We start from the raw sequence: 25111 nt of genomic DNA, 5'->3' as shown, positions 1-25111 counted from the left end.
CCATGAAGCCTTGTGCGGGCAGGTGTGTGCGCATGTGTGATGTGCAAATGCGTGTACGTGTGCATGTGTGATGTGCCGATTTTCATAGGAACGCTCTACATTTGGATAGCTGGGGAAACCTGTACATTGTAAAAAGAAGCAGCCCCAACACTGATCCCTGCGGAACACCACTAGTAACCGGCAACCAATCAGAATAGGATCCCTTTATTCCCACCCTTTTTTTTTTCTGCCTATCAGCCAATGCTCCACTCATTCCAATATCTTTCCTGTAATTCCATGGGCTCTCATCTTATTAAGCAAGCCTCTATGCGGCACCTTATCGAAGGCCTTTTGAAAATCCAAATACACAACATCCACAGCCCCTTCCTTGTCAATCTTATTTGAAATTACCTCAAAAAATACCAATAGGTTGGTGAGGCAGGATCTTCCCTTCATGAAACCATACTGGCTTGGGCCTATCTTGTCACACACCTCGAGGTATTTCGTAACCTCGTCCTTGAGGATCGACTCCAATAACTTTCCAACTACTGATATCAGACTAATAGGTCTGTAATTTTCTTTTTGCTGCCTCCCTCCTTTCTTAAATAGCGGAACTACATTTGCGACCTTCCAGTCCTCCGGAACCATGCCAGAGTCTATTGATATTTGGAAGATCATTTCCAGTGCCTCCACAATCTCCAAAGCCACCTCTTTCAGAACCCGTGGGTGCACCTCATCCAGTCCGGGAGACTTATCTATTCTTAGTCCATTTAGCTTCCCAAGCACTTCCTCTCTAGTAATCTTGACTGTACCCAATTCTATTCCCTGAGACCTCTGGCTATCAGGTATGTTGCTAATGTCTTCCACTGTGAAGACTGATGCAAAATACTCATTTAGTTCCTCTGCCATCTCTTTGTTACCCATTATAATTTCTCCAGCATCATTTTCAATCGGTCCTATATCTACCTGTGTCACTCATTTACTCTTCATATATTTAAAAAAACTCTTGGTATCCTTTTAATGTTAATTGCCAACTTCCTTTCATAATTCACCTTTTCTTTCCAAATGACTTTCTTAGTTTCCTTCTGTAAGTTTTTAAAAGTCGTCCAGTCCTCAGTTTTCCCACTAATTTTTGCTTCCTTGTACGCCATTTCTTTTGCTTTAATTTTAGCCTTAACCTCTCTCGTTAGCCACATTTGTGCCAGTTTTCCATTCATGATTTTCTTTTTTCTTGGAATATATTTTTCCTGCACTTTCCTTATTTCTTGTAGGAATTTCATCCAATTCTGCTCTACTGTCCCTCCATCTAGCTTACTTTTCCAATTGACTTGGACCAGTTCCTCTTCATACCACTGTAATTTCCTTTGTTCCATTGAAATATCGACACACCTGATACCAGCTTCTCCTTTTCAAATTTGAAAGTGAACTCAATCATATTATGATCACTACTTCCAAGGGGTTCCATTACCTCCAGTTTCCTAATCGCCTCAGGTTCATTACACAGCACCCAATCCAAAACAGCCGATCCCCTGGTGGGCTTATGGACAAGCTACTCTAAAAAGCCATCCCGTAGGCATTCTACAAACTAATTACTTATTATAATTATTCTACATTATACTCATTCTACGAACTAATGAATTGTCTCCACTAATTACTTTCCAGTCTCTGCTTCTATCTCCATCCACCTGATCTGCCTGTCATTCCCCTGCTCACCTGGATCCACCTATTTCAGTAGGTGGCAGACCACTGGAAGTATGTGCTCAAATTGGCAATAACCTTCAAATTTAATTGTCATACATGAAAACCCATGAATTGGTTGAGACCCTCTGTTGGCGGGGTTTGATCATGGGTGCTGTGTACTAGCTTTCTACATGATATGCAAGCCAGGCCAGTATGATATGGAGACCCAGCCATTGTCCATGTAGCAGGCTCCCCCTCTCTACACAGCTGAGGAATCCAAAAGAATGGCAAAGACTGATAGAGTTGGCACCAGTGCTGTTGCAGGAATTGCCAGTCAAGGTTGAACTCAATGTAGGACTGCCTTAGGGACTCCAGCTCCAGATTTTTCCTCTGGATTTACTCTGAAACCTTCCTTAAGTGGGGGTAGCCGCAAGGCAGTGAAGCTTTGCGATTAGAGTGTCCTCCTCGATGAGCTGCCAACCACAGTTGATGAGCCACATATGCCCGAAGTAACTGGTTTTAAGGCACCAGCAACCCACCTTTGCCCCCTCTCCTGTCAGTAGCAACCAGTTCTGATGGGCTTAGCAGTTAAGCCACATATGAAGGCCAGGAGCTGGACTTGGATGTCAGAGGCAATTTGAGACTCCCACCATTGGGATTACAGGTTCCCCCACCATCCGAAGGTAGAGCGTTCCTATGAAACAGTTCGTAAGCTGCAATGTCGTAAAGTGAAGAAGCAATTACTATTTATTTATATGGGAAAAATTTGAGCGTTCGCAGACCCAAAAAAACCTACCAAACCATGCCAAATAACACATAAAACCTAAAATAGCAGTAACATATAGTAAAAGCAGAAATGATATGATAAATACACACCCTATGTAAAGTAGAAATACTTTACAACAATCATTGCCTGAACTGTTCTCCGTAGCGAAAATCTCACGCAAGTGCTCTCGGCAGAAACACTCTCTCCAGTAACCTTTAAGTTATGAAGCTGCCAAATCATACCAAATAACACATAAAAATACACAGCCTATGTAAAGTAGAAATAATGTATGTACAGTGTAGTATCACTTACTGGAATTGGGAAGACAGTGCCGAGCACACTGGTGGTGTGTTAGGCTGAGTCGCTGGAGGTTAGGGTGGTGGTGTGGTCCCCACCCTCTGGGCCGCCGACCGATACCGATCCGTGAAGCATGCAGTGGTACAGCGGTAGCCGGGACGCACCCAACACATTTTTAAGAAAGCAGCCGAAATAAACAAGCTAATTAATTAGGTGCCGCCCGGCACGTAAATGTCGGCCCAGATAGAGGCGACACAATCGCAACAACTGTGATTGGTCCGCTTAGTAGCATCGCATTTCCTCCTCTGCTGCAATAGCTTGCCATTGGACGACTGAAGGGCAGGGAAGGAACTCTGGCTGCAGTGCTTTCCATAAAACTTTACAGACCTCCGAAATTATGGAGGACCCTGTGCTTGATGCCAGTTTGTAGCTAGCTGCTACAGCCTGTTGACTTCCACCTGAAGCTAAAACTTGAATGGTGTTTCCCTGTCTCTGAGTATACTGTACGTACACTGATGCGAAATAAATGGTTGGAGACGATGAACCAAATCGTCAAATCTACCTGCCGACATCCAAAAATATTTGAAATGCATTTCCTCGTCCATGTCTCTCAGTGGCCGGACAAGCACAGAAAATTCACCCTCCTTCAGTTTCAGTTGCCAATGTTTGAAGTTTGAGTTTCTCGGTGTTGAGTTCCAACACGAAGAAACTCAAAACAGTGGCATAGAAACCCCACCACCAACTAGCGTTTTGGTGGTGAATTGCAGAGCGATGCAGACACACCAACGCACAAGTATAAATGCTCACAATGGCGTAGCCCACTTGTGTAGGCTACAGTGTAAGCTAGTACGCACAAGTATAAATCAGCCTTCAGTCCCTTTACACCTCAAATTTTTGAAGCTTCTCTTGATTTAGCAAATGGTCTGCACTTTTATTCTACCAAAATGCATGACTATACACTTCACGACATTGTATACCATCTGCTGCTACTTTGCCCATTCTCCTAATCCAAGTCCTTCTGTAGCCTCTCTACTCCTCAGAACAAACTGCCCCTTCACTTTATTTCATCTGCAAACTTGGCCACAAAACCCATCAAATCCATCATCCAAATCATTGACATAAAAAGAAGCAGTCCCAACACAGACCCCTGTAAAAGACCACTAGTCACCGGCAGCCAACCAGAAGAGGCTCCCTTTATTTCCTCTCTTTGCCTCCTGCCAAACAGCCACTGCTTTATCCATGCTGGAATCTTTCTGTAATACCATGGGCTCATAGCTTGTTAAGCAGCCTTGTGTGGTACCTTGTCAAGGCCTTCTGAAAACCCAAGTACACAACATCAATTGATTCTCCTTTGTCTATCCTGCTTGTTATTTCTTCAAAGAATTCCAATAGATTTGTCAAGCAAGATTTTCACTTGAGGAATTCATGCTGACTACGGCCTATTTTATCACGTGCCTCTGAGTACCACGAAACCACATCCTTAACAATTGACTCCAACATCTTCCCAACCACTAAGGTAAACTAACTGGCCTATTCTTCTGCCTATTTTTTGAAGAGTGGAGTGACATTTGCAACTTTCCATTCTTCTGGAACCATGCCAGAATCTAGTGATTCTTGTATGATCCTTACTGATGCCTCCACAATCTCCTCGGCCACCTCTTTCAGAACTTGGGTGTAGACCATATGGTCCAGGTCACTTGCCTACCTTCAGACCTTTCAGTTTCCTAAGAACCTTCTCTCTAGGAATTGCAACTTAACGCACTTCTGACCCCTGTAATTCTCGAACTTCCGGCATACTGCTAGTGTCTTCAGGTGAAGACTGTTGAAAAATACTTAATCAGTTTGTCTGCCATTTCCTTGCCTCCATTACTACCTCTCCAGCATTATTTCCAGCAGTCCAATATCTTGCCTCTCTTTTACTCTTTGTATAGCTGAAGAAACTTTGGTATCCTTTTTGATATTATTGGTTAGCTTACCTTCGTATTCCATTTTTAACTTAATGACTTTTTTTTTAAGTTGCCTTCTGTAGGTTTTAAAAACTTCCCACTATTTTTTGGTCTATTATATACCCTTTCTTTGGCTTTTATGTTGGCTGTGACTTGTTGTCAGTCACAAGATGGATAAAGGTGATGAATTTTAGAGTGTGAATCAATAAATGGAATTATCATGTTGTCATTACAGAGACTTGAGAGAGGGACAGAAAGGTCCCAGAGTTTCGATGTTTTGAAAAGATGGAGAGAAGGGGGTAAGGGTGGGGGGGGGGGAGTTGGGGGAAGAGTTGCACTACTAATCAGGGACAATATCACAGCTGCATTCGGACATAATGGAGGGCTCATTCATTGAGTCTATATGGTTACAAATCAAAAATAGGAATGGTGCAATCACTGATGGGATTGTACTACAGAACCTCCCCCCCCCCCCCCCCAAGCCATTTGGGTAGTGAGGAATAGATAAACAGGCAGATTAAGGAAAGGTGTTAAAACAATAGGGTTGTTGTCATAGGGGACTTCAACTTCCTGAATTTAAACTGGGACCTTAGTGTAAGTGGATTAGATGGGCCACAATTTGTTAGGTGTATTCAGGAGGGTTTCTTAAATTAGTATGTAAATTGTCCAAGAGGAAGGACTATACTGGATCTGGTGTATGTAATGAGCGTGGCCAGGTGACTGAGCTTTCAGTGGGTGAGGAGTAGGGAACTCCTTAAGTTTTAAGATAAGGGTAAGTATGAACCTTGCGGGGGAGTATTAAACTGGAGCAGGGCAAATTGCGAGAGCATTAGGCAGTAACTAGGGAGAGTTAATTGGGAACAGCTATTTTTGGGCAAAAGTGAAGAAGCAATTACCATTAAAGTTGCTGGTGAACGCAGCAGGCCAGGCAGCATCTCTAGGAAGAGGTGCAGTCGACGTTTCGCCGACACCCTTCGTCAGGAAGGGTCTCGGCGAAACGTCGACTGCACCTTTTCCTAGAGATGCTGCCGGGCCTGCTGTGTTCACCAGCAACTTTTATGTGTGTTGCTTGAATTTCCAGCATCTGCAGAATTCCTGTTGTAAGCAATTACCAGTAATTTATATGGGAAAAATTTGTGAGTGTTCGCAGACCCAAAAATAACCTACCAAATCATACCAAATAACACATAAAACCTAAAATAACAGTAACATGTAGTAAAAGCAGGAATGATATTGGCAATCGCCTCTGATCTGGGCTGATATTTACATGCCAGGCGGCACCTAATTAATTAGCTTGTTTATTTCGACTTTTTTTCCTTAAAGATGTGCTGGGTGCTGCCCAGCTACCGCTGCATTCTTTGCGGATCGGTATCTGTCCGTGGCCTGGGGGTTGAGGTGGTGGGACACTGGGGTGTCATCTCATCATCGATCAGGGCAGGCAGGTCATCTTCTTCTATGTCTGCCTGCCTCGATGTCGAAGGTCAAGGTTCGTCGTCTGCTGTAGCTGATGTGGAAGACTTGCTTGACTGCTTAGCCTCGCGCATTTTTAGATCATACAGTTCTTTGTAAGCACTCAAGCCATCGTGCAAATATGCCCTAAACCGATGTACCCTTTCAAAATTAAAGTCGTGCTTTATCCTTGCAGCGAAAACCTCACGCAGTTACTTCACGTTCAGTTCCTGGACGACTTCACTTTCGGTCCGTTTGCTACTGCATTCGTTTTCGATTGTTATCCCTTTCTCTTCCAATTGCATCAGCTCTTCATCAGTTCTTGGTCACGGGATGCCAAAACCTCTTCAACATCATCTTTGTCAACTTCCACAAGCCACACTCACTTTGTCCTTACTTCATTCACCACGATTGAAACGCTTAATTATGTCCAGTTTTACACTAAGTGTAACACCCTTACGGGCTCTTTTAAGCTTTTCCGATACCTTAGAACTCATCTTGCTAACGGATGCTCACAGGCAAGTGTTTAAGCAATGCCAGCTAGAATGCCGATTCGAATCCGGGGGAGGAGCGGCTCGGGGTGCGCGCTGCTTTTTCTGCGCGCTGCCTTTATTTATAACAGTGAAAACACCTGTTAGCGAAAACAGGTAACTAATGTAGGTCTTTTGTAACAGTGAGATTTCGTAAAGCGAACGTTCGAAAAGCGGGAGACATCTGTAGGCCAGTCAGGAAGGAAGGACAAGGATGGCAAAGTCAAGCTTAGGATGCTAGAATCAAACAGAACCTTTGAGGATTAGAAAGGAGCCAGAAGAGAACTCAAGAAAAGAACTAGGAAAGACAGGCGAGCCGATGAAAAGTCATTGTCTATTAGGATTAAAGTGAATCCCATATTATTCTATACATCAAGAGCAAGAGAATAACCAGGGAGAGGGTGAAACCATTTGAGGGTAAAGGGGGGAACACTTGCTTGGATGTAAAGGATGTGGATGAAGTCCTAAATGAGGACTTTGCATCAGTATTTACCAAGGAGAAGGATGTGGCGGATAGGGAGATCAGTGCTGAATGTATTAATATGCATGGGATCAATGGTCAATTGGCTATTTGGATTCAGAACTGGCTTACCCATTGAAGACAGAGGATGGTGTTGAAGGGACTTATTTTAGTTGGAGTTCTGGGTTAGTGGTCTTCCACAGGGATCTGTGCTAGGATCTCTGCTGTTTGTGATGAATATAAATGACATGGATGGACATGTAGGTGGATTAGTAAGTTTGGAGATGATATGAAGACTGGTGGTGCTGTGGATAGCGTAGATGACTGGCATCGAATATAGTGAGATACAGATCATTTGCATAAATGGGCAAAGAAGTGGCAGATTGAGTTTAACCTGGCCAAATGTGAAGTGTTGCACCATGGTAGGTCAAATGTAAAGAGACAGTAAACTGTTAAGGGTAAGACCTTTAACAATGTTGAGGAGCAGTGGGATCTTGAGGTCCAAATTTATAGCTCCTTGAAAGAGACTACACAGGTTGATAGGGTGGTTAAGAAGGCATATGACATGCTTGCCTGTATTGGTCGAGGCATCGAGTTCAAAAGTCAGCAAGTTATGTTGCAACTGTATAAATCTAGTTAGGCTACATCTGAATATTGCATACGGTTCTGGTCACCTGATAATGGAAATGACGACGAGGCTTTGGAGAGGGTGCAGAAGAGTTTTACCAGGATGTGGCCTGGGTTAGAGGGCAAGTTGCTATAATGAGAGGTTGGACATACTTGGATTATTTTCTGTGGAGTGGCAGAGGCTGAGGGGAGATCTGATAGAGGTTTATAAGATTGAGTGTATAGATAGACAGGCAATATCTTTATTTTCCAGGGTTGAAATGTCTAATACCAGAGGGCATGCATATAAGGTAAGATGGTGTAATATTAAAGGAGATATAATGGGCAATTTTTTTTTTTACACAGAGGCGGAGGCCTGAAATGCATTGCCTAGGGTTGTGGTAGAGGCAGATATATTAGGGACTTTTAAGAGGTTTATATATGCACATAAATGTGAGGAAAATGGAGGTATAATGGACATTGTGTAGGCAGATGAGATTAGTGTAGTTAACCATTTGATTACTAATTTAATTGGTTCAGCACAACGTTGTGGGTCGAAGGGCATGTTTCTGTGCTGTATTGTTCTGTGTTTTCTGTTCTAAGTATCCTTAATCCTGTGTTTCAACATGTTTCTATAAACCTGGGTTGCCGACGTCAGATGATTTTTCATGAAGACCCGACAAGCATTTGACAGATAATTAATGTCTTTGAAAATTTGAAAGAAAATAGAAAGCCTTTTTGTTTAAAGATTAAGAGCTAAACTGTAGGGAGTTTGGTTTGTATTTTGAACTTCTGAGTTTTGTTATGATGTGAAGCTACTAGGAAAATAATCTCAACAGTTTTTAATGGTATGTTACAATATATTGTATGAAATCCAATTGAAAACCAATGAACAGTGAACTGTTAACTATTAAGCTGGAATATTTTGGGCTTTGGCTGGATATAATTTTCAAATTTAGTTCTTTCACCAATTGGCCTAAAGAGAAATGCTGCTTAAATTTTAGACAATGATAAATGGAATTTCAATTCACAACATTTTTTTGGAACGAAGTTACCAGTTTATTCTGTCAAAATTGCATGCAGACAAAGCAACTGGACAAATAACCTTGCTTAGGGAAAAAGTTGAGACAATAGGAGTTGATCAGAAACCTTTGTGAGATAATCAACCTTATGAAATACTTAGAAAACATTTGGAATCTAGCTGGCCCAGTTAAGAAAGGCAAACTAAATCTGGAAAGATAAGAAAAGGAGACAGAAAATTGACTCCAGAAAGTTTGAATTGAGCATCCTGTCAGTGTTTATAATGCATTTTGATAAATGTAATGTATTATCAGTATTGTTTACCATTACTTATGAACAATAGCTTAACTGTCTTTTCAGTTTGCCATTTGGAAGATTAGAAAGATGGTTGTGATTTTGAAGATTTTTGTTGATACTGTATTGCACAGCAAAAATAAGTCATTGATCATTGGTGCACAAAGGCCTAACTGTGAGCAAGTGATACTGAATCCAAAATGACCCAATAGAATGCGTCATAGACGTAGTAGATTGTTAAATCTAGAGCGTAAAGCCTCTGGAGGAACTCAGTAGGTCAGGCAGTATCTGTGGAGACAGAAATGGTTGATCTTTTGGATCAAAACTGCACCAGGAATGGATTCCAACAGTTTGTTTTTTTTGGACATTGTAAAAGCCTGTTTTGATCCAAGGTAAACAAAAAAAAACATTTTGGGGCAATTTACTGAAGAGACATGAGATATGTATCTATGGTCAAATTAAGTTTTGAAGAAAGATGGAGGTTCAACTATTCCAACCAACTGACTGTAACAAATGTTTATGGAATCATTGTGAGTTGTTTGAGAGTTCAAGTTAAAACTGGTCAATATTTGGAAAAAGATTCTTAAAATGCTATGGATAACTGTTTAGGCTAGGTATTGAAGATGAAAATAGTACTTAATTAGTTTAGAAGGGACTTAAGTTTGTATTTCGAGTGAATTAAAACTAGTTGGGCTCTTTTTTTTTCTATACCAATGTATTTCCAAATGACTTGGATACTAATTTTATAAAGTGATATTTGTGCAATATTCTTAAGTAGTTGGTATATTTTTATTCAGGGATGCCCAAAGAAATTGATATACAGTTTAAAAGAACTGGCTGTGTTTGCTAGTGTACTAGTAAAACTTCCAGGCAGCTTGAATAAAATAATTTGGAAATAGTTTTTGTGCAAGTAAAATAATGCAATTAGAGTTGTGCAGATGAAGAAAGATCATTCGTTCATTAGCATAGCTAATGTTATTTAAACTAGCTGGCTCGCTGCTAAGGAGCTACACTGTTGATGTCCTACGTGATGAGGCCAAACTCCCTGTCGACTTGCTTAAAGTTGTAATAGAATAAACATGATAATATAATATCTGTACATATTTTAATGTCACTTTTTCTGCATATACCCAACTTGGTTTACAGATTAGACAAAATCACTAAACAAAGTATTACATACACCCTTGGAGGCCGACGGGGGGTGGGGGGAGGGAGAGAGGGATATGGGGTTGTGGGGTCGGGGGTGCTACCTCCCTGAAATGAGTTTTTGCAGGGTGAGACGTCTGACCTTGAATTCTTCCACTCTTATAATAAATTGCTCCTATTATGCTGATCAGAAGAGATTTGTGGATTTAAATACAGTAAAGAAGGAATGGCAATGTTTCCAAGTCAATGGTGTGTGACTTGGTGAGAAATTGAAGTTGATAGTGTCGTATTTGCCTGCTGCCTTAACTTCCATAATGGTAGCAGTTATCAAAGTGCTGTTGGAGTTACTTGGACAAGCAACTGGTGCATTTTGTAGTCTGCACATTTTTGCAGCAAAGGTTTTGTTAGTCATTGAGGACATGAATTTTTAATATCATGGGTTGGGGCCTAATTAAGCAAGCTGGTTTGTCATGGATGATGGTGGATTGTTTTCAGTGTAGTTGGAATTGCACTTATGCAAGCAAGTGGGGTGCATTCTGTAATTTCCTATCTTGTAAATGATGGAAAAAAATTTGGGTTGTTATTGTTGGGTTGCATGCTGAAGGACACCCAGTTTGAGTGCCATAGTTAAGTGGCTATCCAGTTGAATCAACTACCCCCAGAATGTTGCAATTTGGGGATTTAAATTAGGGTAATACTATTGAACATTAGATTATTCAGTTTGAACATCAGAGGTGATCATTGCCTAGCACTTACCAGTTTAACTCTGAGGAGTTGCAAATGAAATGCAATTTGGTGAACTTTATAAACTAAGTAGTCCTGGAAACATTTCTGCATGTTCAGGTCTTGTCATTTCCTCTGGCTGCAAATGGTTCTTGAATTAATGAAAGGATATATTCTTCAGTGAATGATCCTGATACGCTTATTTCAACTAGAGATTTTATATATAATGTGCGCGCGTACTTATCTGACACTGCTGTCAGTAGTTAGCAGTTGAAGAGCAAAAATCTGGTTTGCCCGAGGTATGCGTGTGGCTTCTTGCTTCACTTCCCAGTATCCTTGTGAAAAAGAAAATTGTTTTTCTGAATCTGCCAGAACCTAGTATGAAGAAATTAGGGATATGGAATACATAGAGATTATGGAACTGGGATGAGCCCACAGAGGAATCAGGACAATGAATTTTAAGCAACACACATCAAAGTTTCTGGTGAAGCAGTAGGCCAGGCAGCATCTATAAGAAGAGGTACAGTTGACATTTCAGGCCGAGACCCTTCGTCAGGACTAACTGAAAGAAGAGCTAGTAAAAGATTTGAAAGTGGGGAGGAGGAGGGGGAGATCCAAAATTTAAAATAATTATGGCAACGTTTTCTTTTGGACCATGTAAAATTGAAATGCATCAAGTTTATTTTCAGCTATTCAAAAATATTGTCATTCTGATATTTAAAAAGATTAACTTGCAATATGCTGGAATCTGGTGTGTGAAAGCCTGTTGGAAGAACTTGAGTCAGGCAGCATCAGTGGAGTGACAAAGTACTCTTGTAGTTGTTGCTCGACTTGTTTAGTTCCTGTAACTTACAATTGATGTTTTAATAGTTAAGTTTCCAAATTGCTTGAAGTTCTGCTTTGGAAATAAGAATTAGAAAGATGGTTGTTAAGTCATATATGCAGTAAAAGATGAGGAGGAGAAGATGGCGGCGCGATGGCAGCGTGCGCGGCCACTTTGGTGGTTATGTCTATTATCTGTCAAGTAGGGGACCATGCACAATTCTGATTTGATGGAGACAGACATGAGAGTACGGAGGAACATCTGGAAAACTTCTGAAATGCCCGCTTCGCTGCCACTGCTACTGTGTGGTAACTGGAATCTCCGGAGCAGAAGGGCCCGAAATCCTTGGCTTTGTGTGTTTCAGCAGCCGGGGCAAGGTCGAAGGGCTCAGGAGGCTGTATTGGAGAGGCTTGTTGGAAGCTCGAAGTTTTTGGACGGATGGACTCAGTGTCGGCTGTGGTTGGCTGCTTCTAAGGCATCGGCAAGTTGACGGTGCCTGGAGGTTTATGGCAGGGAGTTTCTCCCTTTTGCCGCCTGCTATCGGGGACTTGGGAGTCAATCGACTGGGGGACTTTTGAGACTCTATTTACCGTGCCCATGGTTTGTTCTTCATCAAATTATGGTATTGCTTTGCCCTGCTGTAACTATATGTTATAATTATGTGGTTCTGTCAGTGTTAAGTCTTTGGTTTGTCCTGTTTTCTGTGATATCACTCCGGAGAAACATTGTATCATTTCTTAATGCATGTATGCATTTCTAAATGACAATAAAAAGAGGACTGAGTGTTCTCATAATCTAATGTAATCTAAAATGTGTGGAGGATTATCTTGGCTGCAGACAGGAAAATGTTAGATGTAATGGATTATAGCCAATAAAGTAAAACTGATGCTGATATTAAGCACACTGGCCATTAATAATTAAAATTAATAATTATTGCTGCCACATCCCATCCTTTGCTATGTAATTCACCCCTCTCCCTGTTGAGTAGTACCAGAGAATGCAAGGGATCTGTGAGGTTTTAATAATATACGGTAGTTTTAATTCAAAATCCATTAAAGCAAAATTAAATAAAGATGATATTTTGTGTAATAGCTGCCCCAGATGTTGGCTGCTGCTGTCCCCAGCTCCTTAAAAGAGTAATGTGATGTCATCATCCTTCTTTTGGGTGGTGGGGGGAGGGGGAGTGTAGAGATTTTGGATATATTTTATCAAATATTATCAGATGGCTTTTGTGCAAAAAGACTGGGAAACACTGGTTTTGTGTTGTTTTAACATTCTGAAGGAATTTAAAGTTGGGGTTGTGATCTCAGGATTTTATGTCTGATTTTGGATTAACAGCACACTTGACAGGGTATCTTGTTTATTCAGACTCTTTGCTACTGAGAATAATCTTGTGTATTACATTCATTATGGGTTGAAGACTTGCTAAAGAAGACTGAGAATAGAGAATGACTTGGTGGAGAAATTCAACATCAGAACTTTTGTAAGGAAGGAAATAAGATTGAGTTTTGAGGGAGAGAAAACAAAGAATTAAAGTTTGAAGTATAACTGCTCTACAGTTGTGATATTTAAAGTGTTAAAACCAAGAGGTTACTGGCAATTAACACAACCATATCACTAAAAGCAGATCTGTATTTGGGAGGAAGACTTTATTTTCTGGTGAACTTGGTTAGTGTATTTGCTCATATCCAGTGACTCCATGGTATTTAGTGCATGCTGTTATATTGATGAAGGATAAAATTAGTGACTGGAGCTGTGCAATGTAACTGGCATTTTTTGCTTATTGAGTGAGCTGGCAAATTTCTTCCATGCATGGTGCCATGGTACCATGGTACTTACATATGTATATTGTACTCTGAAGTAATCCAGACTTGCACAAATACTTGAATTAAGTGGCTGAGTACAGAACTATTTAAATTTTGGATTGACATTGGGAAAAAAAATTAGAATCTCATTTAACGAGGGAAACTTCTCTCCAGTTACCTGCTGCTGAAATCTTTAAAAAAAAATCAACCATGCCTAGGATATGAGGTTGAAATTCCGCCTTTTGAAGAGTAGTCACATTGGGCAGCTAGTTTATACATGAAACTCCGAAATGGCAATGAATATGTTGTTTTCGTAATGTTGATTAGAACATAAATTCTAAAGGTCCAGTGCATTGGAATGACTTCTGGAAAGCATTTTTTAAATAGGAAAATGTGTATCAGAAATGGTGTAATAATTTTTCAAAGATTGCCTTTCATTTTACATTTTTGGAACTTTTTGATACAAGCAACCTGAGAATCCAGTCAAGGCTTAATGAAAATTCTAAACTAGAATTTTAAAGTTGTAACAAAAACAGATTAAGGCAACATCGTTGAGGGAAGAAACATTTAGCATTTCAGGCCAGAAGAGTGAAAGTTGGGCAAAATAGATTTGTTTGCGATTGCATGAGGGGAAAACAATGTCAAAGAAATAATCAAAATGTATAGTTTTGCCTGATACTTATAAAATGCTCCAGAATTGGGTCTTATGGCAAGGCAATAGTTATGGAAAGAGGTGTTGACCTGAAATGTTGAGGGCATTCATAGTGGGGAATAGTAAACCACACACAGTGAACTGTTTCTTCACTGGGTCTTGGAAGAGTACTCCTTGCTTGTCTGGTCCAGCTGAACAAATATTGGAAGTGATTAATTGAAAGCAATTTGTACTGCAGATCATTCCAAAGGCATCTTGCTTCAATCAAGAGATTGCAGACTTTTATTCTGATGATCTACTCTAAATTTGAGCATGGATATCGGAAGGCCTGTATTTGCATGACTGCAGTTTCCAAAACTTAAATTTTATCTTGCCCTTGATTCAATAGATAATCAGTCATCTAAAACCTAGAATCTATTTGATTTAACGTTTTTGAGCAATGCTTTTTTCTTAATTTCTTTAATACCTTGAGTAAAGTGTATGTAATTTTTAGGCAAGTTCATGAGCTGTTTGCTTGGCTTTGTGTCAATTAAGGCTAGCAAAAGAATCTTGCTGTATTATATTTCTTGTTCTGAGAAGAGAGTAATTTAAGCCCTTCAGTTTGTATGTGGATTGCAGATTGAACAAAGACTCTTCAATTTGGGATGTTTTTTTTGCATTCTGTCTGGATTATAGTTTTCAAAGAGCAGATGTCTTTAATCCTTTATCTTTCTGTTAATTTAGTGAGCTTCAGAGAGGTCAATTTCATTGCAAATAAGATGAAGCTAGCCCTAAATGCATCTTTGTAGACTGAGAACTGATAATTAAAGCACATTTTTACTTTAAGTTACAGATGGAAAGGCAATGGAACTCCATCTACATGTTTTGTTTGGGGAGTTTGGTGATTACCAATAGTTTTTCCAGCATTGATCTTGTTGCCTCCTGTCAAGAACAAGAAACATAATAGCAAGTATACATACCTGCATGCAAGTTTACTAATGTGCTCTTGAAACTACCTTACCATGTTTTTTTGCTATTAACAGGACCGAAAGTTGTCAAAATCAGAAAGGCAAAGGTTTAAAGAAGAAGCTGAAATGTTAAAGGCCTTGCAGCATCCGAATATAGTTAGATTTTATGATTCTTGGGAATCAACGTTGAAAGGAAAGAAATGTATAGTGCTGGTGACAGAATTGATGACGTCAGGAACTCTGAAAACGTAAGTGCAGTTAAATATTTTAAACTGAATTATCATTTGTTGCCTTTTTGGTTTCTCACATATTTAATTGCCTTTATGCATAACTTGTGCAGAACATTTAAGCTGATAATGCACAGCTTTACTTAAGACGGTCAGGAAGGATAATTGATGGGAATGTGGACCTTTATAAGGATGCATAAAATCATGAAGGGCACAGATACTGAATGGTCAGTCTTTTTGCCAGGTTAGGGAAGTAAAAAACTAGACAGCATAGATTCAAGAAGAGTGGAGACAGATTTAAAGAGACCTGAAGGAGGAGCTTTTCTGGACAGTGAATGGTGGGTATATTGAACAATCTGTCATGGGAAGCTGTAGAGGCAGATATAGTTACAAGAATTAAGGTATTTAGATTGGTATATGGAGAGGAAAAGTATGGAAAGGTATGTACAAAATGAGATCAGCTCAGGTTGACAACTTGGTTGACATGATATGGAGGGCTGAAGTGCCGATTTTTGTGCTGTATACCTCTGACCCTATAAGTTTTGAGTATTGACTGATCCATCGCACATTTCTTTGCTGTTTACTTTTAAATATACTGTTAGTTCTGCTCTAATATATTTCCATAATACAAATTAGTTATAATGCAATTGATGGTTTAGGGAACACTATTTGCATTATTATACTGGCTACATTTGTGCATTTATGATCTAGTAAACCCTGTTGAAGTGTGTGCTGTGAAGTGAACTGCAACATTTTTATGCTATAATACAAGTTTCTATAACATTTTTTCTTTGGAATGTAACTATCATGTTATAACAAAACTACCTGTGTGTACTCTATATCTGTTTTCAAAGGCTAATATAAAATTGATGTTGTTAAACATTGAAATTGTTTTTTAATAACCATGGGATGGATAGATGCTGATTTTTGCTGGTGGCCTGATTACATGTGCATTTGAAATGCCACAATAAACATTTAAAATCTTGCCACTCTGTCTTGACTGTTGTGTCTCATTTTCCACTTTTTATGCACCTAACCAATCTATTGATACATTCTTGCAGCTGCTATTTGTTTCTGCACTGAGGACACTTAGCAGTTTTGGTATCATTGGCAAACATTTGCATTATTGTCACTGTTTAATTGAGCCGCATCACAAAAACCAAGAGACTTGATAATGGAGTTCTATTAAATCCTGCTATATATATCCTAAACTTCTATGAATGTTTTCCTTTGCTTTCTCCAACTGAGCCATTGTGTAAAAATTAAGTTTGCTTCTTGCCTTTGGAACTTGCAGGTTAATTTTCACCAATCAGCCTGCTATATAGGACTTCACTGAAGGACTTGCTAAAAATCTATGCAGACCACATCAAATATACTGTTTTTGTCACTCTTAATATAAAAAAAATCAAATTCATGCTGATTTACATCCTTTGTAATATATGTGTATGATCCAAGGCCTCATTTCTTCATTTCTTTGTCATCTATGATTCTCAGAGGAGATATAGACATCGACAATCTCAGCCGCCTCCTGCGGTTCCACAGTTAGGTGGCCCCGATGTATTAAGTCTCTCTGTAGTGACAGTTTTAATATAATTGAAGAACCTCTTGGGATTATTGTTAACTCTGCCTGACAGATCCATCTCATACCTTCAGCCCACTTGATTTCCCTCTTAAGCACGCTCTTAAACTTTATATTTGTTGAGGGATTTATTTGAACCCATCTGCCTAAAAGTGATAGACGCTTTCACCTTTTACCTGACAAGAGCCTCTATTTCTGATCAGTTAGGGTTCACTGAACTTGGTATGTCTGCTCTTCAAGCTAACAGGAACATGCTGCACCAGGACCCTTAATGTCCTTTAAATACCTACTTGCCAACTGTTTCTTTGCCTTTAAATAGGGACACCCATTCAACCCTGACTAGATTCTGCCTAATGCCTTCAAAGTTGCCAGCTGCTGCAGTTTAGTACTTTCAATGTGTGCACCTGTTCTATATTTTTCCATGACTGTTTAAAAGCTAATAGAATTGTGTGAAATTTTTTGATACATCTGGCCCTCAAGTTCCTGCTGACTATAGGTGCTGGTGGTGGGGGGTGTATGTTTATAAGCATAGCCCTACCTAGGTGGCAATCCCTTTCTAATTTCTAAGTTCTACTCAAATGTTTTTGTTAGAAGAATATTTCTAAGCACTGTTGTGATGTCCTCCCTTATTAAAAAGGCAATGCCTCCACTCCTATCTCTTCCTCCGTCATACCTAAAGCATTGATATCCTGGAACATTGTGCTGTAAATCCTGCCCTTCTCTCAGCCATGTTTCTGTTATGGCCACAGTATCTCAGTACCAAGAGGTAATCCACCCACTCAATTCATCCACTTTACCTGTTAAGCTTCATGCGTTAAATTGATGCAATTTAAAGCAGTGCTACCAACTGTCCTTTTTACTGTAACCTGGCTATCCTGAGCACCAGGCTTATACACTTCAGTTGTTTCTCATACCTCTGACTTCTTGCTCGAGTCCCAGGCCCATGCCCACACCCTGGTCCCTCTCACCCTCACCAATCTAGTTAAAACCCTCCCTGGTGGCAAAAGCAAATTTCCCAAATTTCTGTGCTTGGATATTCGTTTCCCCTCTGGTTCAACTGCATCTTGTCCCACGTGTTGCCTCTACCTTAGTGGAGATCCCTCCCTGCTCCTTGTACTGACTCTTCAGCCGGTAATCATCAGCCAGAAAAGGGTACTCATCTGGCCTGACTTTCTTACCTAACTCCTTTGTACTCATTCTGCAGGACCTTGTCCCTTGTTCTGCCTATGTTGTTTGTACCAATGTTTACAACGACCTATTCATCAATCTCCTTTGTATTTTCTGCTTCTGCTCAGTTGTAATTGACCCTGGCACCTGGGAGGTAGTGCACCATCTTGGTATCTCTCCTGTGGCCATCTTTTGTTGGACAGAATTTCTTCTCGTGCTAAATGTTGAGTCTGCTATCTCTATTGCTCTGCCTGACTGTACGCCTCTCTGCTGAGCATCATGGCCAACCACAGTGCTACTTATCTGGCTGCTGCTGTTGTGCCCTAACAGATGTTGTGCCCTTCTCCCTCCTCCCACCCTCTCTCTTTCTCTTTCTCCCCCCCCCGCCAGAATCTGAAGGGGTATACTTGCCGCCGAGAGGAATGGCCACAAGGAAGCGCTTCACTGACTGCATACTTGCCTTGCTTTGCCTGATGGTCACCCATCTATATGAAACTTGTATAGTGTGACCACCTTTAGTAAAAGTCTCATTTATGAAATCCTCAGCTTCCAGAGCTTCTTGGATGATCCTGAGTACATTTACTTCCATACCTAGTTCCTTCCCCAGTCGGCTAGGGGCTTTACCTCCCACAGATCCCACAGATGTAATCTTCAGGGAGACCATGAGGTTCCCTATCTTCCCATATCTGGGAGGAGGAGCATTCCTCTGCACTACCATCTTGCCTACACCTGGATCAAGGACTAAAGATCAACAAAATAAAACCTCCTGGCCTTAGAACCTTTAGCCATTGTTCTTTGAGAATCTAATAATATCACCGGTATTTTAAGGAGAGACACTATTCATAAAGTCTCGTTGTATGCTGATGATTTACTGCTATTTATTTCTAATGTTGAGACTTCATTACCCCATATGCTTTCTTTACTCTCCTGTTTTAACCAGTTTTCAGGTTGTAAATTAAACCTACATAAAAGTGAATTTTTCCCTTTGAACAATTTGATACCAATAAATTCTAACTTTCCTTTTAAAATTGTAAGAAACCAATTTACTTGTTTAGGTGTAACAATCACTAAAAATTACAAGTGTCCATTTAAAGAAAATCTTCTTACTCTATTGAATCATGTAAAAAGAATACTATCAAATTGGTTGCCTCTTTTGTTACCGTTAATTGGTCGAATTAACTGTCAAAATGAATATATTACCTAAATTTATATATCTTTTTCAGGCATTGTTGGTTTTCATTCCTAAATCCTTTTTTGATTCTCTTGACTATTATATCTTGTATATGGAAGAATAAGCATTCTAGATTAAATAAAATTCATCTTCAGAAAGATAAAAAGAATGGAGGATTAGCCTTACCAAACTTTAGAATTTATTATTGGGCAGTTAATGTAAGAAATCTTACATGTTGGTTATATTATATAAATCGTGAGGATTGCCTGATGTGGGTTTTTTTTTAGAAGCTAATTCTGTTAACAAATTCTCTATTATTTCCCTTCTTGGATCCTCACTTCCTTTGTCTTTGAGTAAATTAACTGATAATCTGGTAGTTAAACACACTATGAGGATTTGGATACAATTCCGAAAATATTTTGGCTTATTGAGATTTTCTCTTTCGAGTCCCATTTTTTCTAATTATTTTTTTAAACCCTCTATGATTGATGCGGCTTTTAAAGAATGGGATAGATTAGGTATTAAATGCTTTCAGGACTTGTTAGTAGAGGGGAGTCTGTTTTTATTTGAACAATTGTCAACTAAATATAGTTTACCCAAAATGCATATTTTCGATATCTACAAAAGAGATTTTTTACGGTCTCAAATAAGTACATTTCCTAAAAGTCCTGATAAGAATCTACTAGATGTAATCTTTAATCTGAAACCTTTTTATAATGGATCTATATCTAATATTTATAATATGCTGTTGGAAATGAGAAGTGTTCCTTTAGATAAAATTAAAAATCTTTGAGAGCAAGATTTACAGACTTCAATTTCAATGAGGAAACTTGGAATCAAATTTTTAAATTAGTCAACACTTCATCGTTATGTGCCCGTCACTCTCTCCTTCAATTTAAAATGGTCCATAGGGCCCATATGACTATGGATAAGCTGACTTGTTTTTATTTAGGTATATCTCCGTATTGTGATAAATGTAATAATGGAGAAGCTTCACTCATTCATATGTTTTGGACATGTCCGAGTCTTGGAAAATATTGGAAGAAGTATTTCAAACCTTTTCGATACTTTTTAAAGTAAATTTCAAGCCTAATCCTTCAACTGCTTTATTTGGTATTGTGGGAGGAAAGGTTATTATTTTGGAGCCAAACAACAGGAATTCTGCAGATGCTGGAAATTGAAGCAACATACATCAAAGTTGCTGGTGAACGCAGCAGGCCAAGCAGCATCTATAGGAAGAGACCCTTCCTGATGAAGGGTCTCGGCCTGAAACGTCGACTGCACCTCTTCCTATAGATGCTGCTTGGCCTGCTGCGTTCACCAGCAACTTAGATGTATGTTAGTTTGGAGCCATCTGATTTGCACATTTTGGCTTTTATGTCTCTTATGGCCAGAAGGACGCTTTTGGTTAAATGGAAAGATGTGGCCCCTCCTATTCACGCCCAATGGTTGTGTGATGTGATGTCGTGTTTAAATTTAGAGAAGATTCGATGTTCAATCTTTGAATCTAATCAAGACTTTCAAACATTGTGGGGACCTCTTCTGAATTATTTTCAAAACCTTTGATTTGCTGTTAAAGCACAGATGATGACTAACAATCCTTTTTCCTTTTTTTCCTACTAATCAGCTTCGGTCTTGGTAGTGGGTTAGATTTTTTATACAGAATAAAATTATTATTTTTCAATGTTACGAACTAATTGACTTGTATGAATATAGGGTAAGGAGTCTTTATATGCGATTTAATTTAATGTATTGACTTTCCCCCCCCTGTACTCTGTATTCTTATATATATAAATTAATAAAAATATTCGAAAGAGAAATAAAACCTTGCTTGTTCTTAACTGCCTTCTCACTGAAGCCTTTTTTATAATAGTTGCTCTCACTCCCCACACTTGGACCACTTACTTCATCTCTACCAGCTGAAACTTCTGAGCGAGAGCTTCAGTTTCCCACACTTAACATTGATATTTAACAAAAACTGCTCCAACATAGCTGCTTTGTTCTTCTAGTAATGTTTATGGTGGTTGGCAGACCAACGTAAGGTGCATTACTGCCACCTACTGAGCATCATTCAAACACACTAAACACTTCTCCAGAAAGTCTTCCACCACTGTCCCATTGATGTTTGTCACTAGAACCTCACGTTCTGCTATGAGTATTAAATTCCCCACACCTTATAATTTTTTCCATTTCTGCCCTCACTTTCTAATATATCAGGTGTTAACCTTTCACAAGGATTACTTGTACTTTTCTATTCTTTACCCAAATTTCAACTGCAATTGACTCATAAACAGCTCGAATTTCTAAACTCTGTGGTATCCCATTTTTATCAAAGGTAGCCACACCATTACATGTTTTCTGATTGCGTCTTATATCAACAAAACCTTGTATCTTAAAACTCAGACAAGATTTCAACTACGTTTCCTTACCTATTTTAACACTGGGTTTATTTGGTAGATCTTCAATAAATTTTTTAAATTCTTGACCATTAGCTAATAAACTTAGCATTCCACTGTAAGATTAGCAAATATTAAGTACCCTGCTTTGAAGTATGAATATTATTTACCCCTCCTTGTAAAGCATTATTAATAACTTATAGCATTAGGTCTGTTAGCTTGATGTTTTTCTGCACCTTTTAATATAACACTATTTTCTATCTACTTTTAGTTTGTACTGTACAATTTACCACATCTCCCATGAAAGTAACACATTTGAGTTAATCAACAATCAATTAATCCTTTGTTTTAAGTTGTACTCTTTACAGACTGACTTTGATCTGTCTGTATTCTGGATATTAATAGGTCCCATTGATATAGTTTCCTGTTCTTTCTGAAGAGCTCTTGCATATGATGAGCACATTTCTATCCGATTGTGCTGCACTTCTACAGCTTTCTTATATACAGCACATTAGCATAAGCAGAGCCATGTTCCCCTCCACAATTTTGCTACAATTTGACCTAATGTCTTCTCCACTATTACAATAATCCTGTTCACCACATCTACCCCAGCACTTTTTTTTTACCACTACACACAGCTGCTACATGACCAAATTTTGGGCACTGAAAACATATGAGGGGGCAGTACGTAGACTCCAGTTACAGTGTTGCTAGAAAGTTCGTGAACCCTGTAGGACTTCCTCTATTTTTGCATAAATATGACTCGAAATGTGATCAGATCTTCAAGCAAGTCCTAAAACTAGATAGAGAACCCAATTAAATAGATAACACAAAACATAATATTTGTTCGTTTATTGATTGAGAAAAATGATCCAATACTACATGTATTTGTTGGAAAATGTATGTGAACCTTTGGGGTAATGCCTTCTACAAAAGCTATTTGGGGTCAGGTGCTCCAATTGATGAGATGAGATTGGAGGTGTGGGTTGTAGAGGTGCCCTGCCCTATAAAAAAGGCACAAAGTTAGGTTAATGACAGAGCCTGCTCTTCTCAAGAAAGATCTGTTGATGTACACCATGCCTTGATCAAAACAACTTTCAGAGAACCTTAGAAGAAGTATTGTAGAGATGCATTAAGTTGGAAAAGGCTATGAAAGCATTTCTAAAGACCTGAGTGTTCACCAGTCCCCAGTAAGAGAAATTCTCAACAAATGGAGGAAACCCATTACTGTTACTACTCTCCCTAGGAGCGGGCATCTTGCAAAGATCACACTAAGAGCACAAGGTGCAATGCTGAAGGAGATGAAAAAGAACCCAAGGGTAACAGCAAAAGACCTGCAGAAATCTCTAGAACTTGCTAAGGTCTCTGTTCATGTGTCCACTATAAGTAAAACACTGAACAAGAATGTTGTTTGTGGAAGGACACCATGGAAGAAACACAAATGAGAAAGTCATGGAGGAAACTACTGTTTTCCAAAAAAAACATTGCTGCATGTTTCAAGTTTGCAAAAGACCACCTGATTGTTCTACATCGCTTCTAGGAGAATGTTCTGTGGACAGATGAGACAGAAGTTGAACGTTTTGGCAGAAATGCACATTGCTATGTTTGGAGGTAAAAGGGCACTGCATATGAACACCAAAACCTCATCCCAACTGTGAACATAGTGGACAGAGCATCATCGTTTGGGGATGCTTTGCTGCCTCAGGGCCTGGACAGCTTGCAATTGTTGAAGGAACAAAAATTCAAGATTGTACCAAAACATTTTACAGGGAATGTCAGTGTAGCAGTCTGTCACCCGAAGCTTAATAGAAGTTGGATAATGCAACAAGACATTGATCCAAAAGACAAGAGTAAATCAACAACAGAATGATTTTTAAAAGAAGAAAATTCAAGTTTTGGAATGGTCAATGTCCTGACCATATTCCTATAGACATGTTGTGGAAGGACCTGAAGCAAGCAGTGCATGCAAGGAAGCCCACTAACATCCCAGAGTTGAAGCAATTTTGTAAGGAGGAACGGCCTAAAATTCCTCCAAGCCGATTGTGCAGGACTGATCAACAGTTACCAGAAACGTTTGTTGAAGTTACAGGTTTCCCCTGCCATCCGAAGGTAGAGCATTCCTATGAAACGGTTCGTAAGCCGAAATGTCGTAAAGCAAAGAAGCAATTACCATTTATTTATATGGGAAAATTTTGTGAGCATTCGCAGACCCAGAAATAACCTACCAAATCACGCCAAATAACACACAAAACCTAAAATAACAGTAACATATAGTAAAAGCAGGAATGATATGATAAATATACAGCCTATATAAAGTAGAAATACTTTTCCACAATCATTACTGAACTGTTCTCTGTAGCGAAAATCTCACGCAAGCGCCGTCGGCAGAAAATCTCATGCAAGCGCTGTTGGCAAGAACACTCTCCAGTAACCTTTAAGCTATGAAGCTGCCAAATCATACCAAATAACACGTAAAAATACACAGCTGATATAAAGTGGAAATAATGTACGTACAGTGTAATATCACTTACCGGACTTGGGACAGCGCCGAGCACACTGATAATGTTGTGTTAGGCTGAGTCGGAGTTTGGGTGGTGCAGTGGCCCCCCCACCCTCCAGGCCGTTGAGCGATACATTGCCGCGAAGCACGCAGGGGTCCAGTGGTAGCTGGGTGGCACACAGCACATCTTTAAGAAAAAAGCCGAAATAGACAAGCTAATTAATTAGGTGCCTCCCGACGCACAATTGTCAGTGCCAATTTCAGATTGTGTCGTCTCTGATCTGGGCTGACAATTCCGTGGTGGCGGCACCTAATTAATTAGCGTATTTATTTCGGCTTTTTTCTTAAATATGTGCTGTGTGCGTCCCAGCTACCGTTGCATTTTCCGCGAATCGGTATCTGTCCGTGGCCTGGGGGTTGGGGTGGTGGGACACTGATGTGTCATCTTGTCGTCTCTTTCCATTAGAGCAGGCAGCTCATCATCTTCTATCTCTGCGCCTCAATGTCGAAGGGCGAGGTTCGTCGTCTGCTGTGGCTGATGTGGAAGGCTTGCTTGACTGCTGAGCCTCACGCATTTTTCTATCACACAGTTCTTTAATAAGGACTCAAACCATCCTGCAAATATCTCCTAAACCAATGTACCCTTTCAGAATTAAAATTGTACTTTATCATTACTCATTCGGTTTCGATTGTTATCCTTTTTTCTTCCAATTGCATCAGCTCTTCATCTGTCAGTTCTTGGTGATGGGATGCCAAAACCTCTTCAACATCATGTTCGTCAGCTTCTACAAGCCACACTCACGTTGTCCTTACTTCGTTCACCACGATCAAAATGCTTAATTATGTCTAGTTTTACCGTAAGTGTAACACCCTTACAAGCTCTTTCAGGCTTTTCTGATACCTTAGAACTCATCTTGCAAACAGCTGCTCACAGGCACGTGTTTCAGC

The 25111-nt window shown here is 39.6% G+C and overlaps 1 protein-coding gene and 1 long non-coding RNA gene across 8 annotated transcripts in view; one reads left to right on the top strand and one right to left on the bottom strand.

Moving 5' to 3' along the window:
• Positions 1-25111, top strand: part of wnk1b (WNK lysine deficient protein kinase 1b) — a 163568-nt gene that overhangs the window by 9427 nt on the left and 129030 nt on the right. For all 6 annotated transcript variants that reach the window (XM_063058052.1, XM_063058053.1, XM_063058057.1 and 3 more), the window contains exon 2: positions 15199-15371. In XM_063058052.1, coding sequence (XP_062914122.1) covers positions 15199-15371 — 173 coding nt within the window. The remainder of the gene's footprint in view (positions 1-15198; positions 15372-25111) is intronic.
• The window catches only part of LOC134351636 (uncharacterized), a 161432-nt gene that overhangs the window by 122689 nt on the left and 13632 nt on the right, over positions 1-25111 (bottom strand). The window lies entirely within an intron of this gene.

This window comes from Mobula hypostoma, chromosome 9 (genome assembly GCF_963921235.1).
Source record: "Mobula hypostoma chromosome 9, sMobHyp1.1, whole genome shotgun sequence".
NCBI classification, from domain to species: Eukaryota; Metazoa; Chordata; class Chondrichthyes; order Myliobatiformes; family Myliobatidae; genus Mobula; species Mobula hypostoma.
The sequence above is the reverse complement of the archived record's forward strand: the minus strand, read 5'-3'. Positions and strand labels throughout refer to the sequence as shown.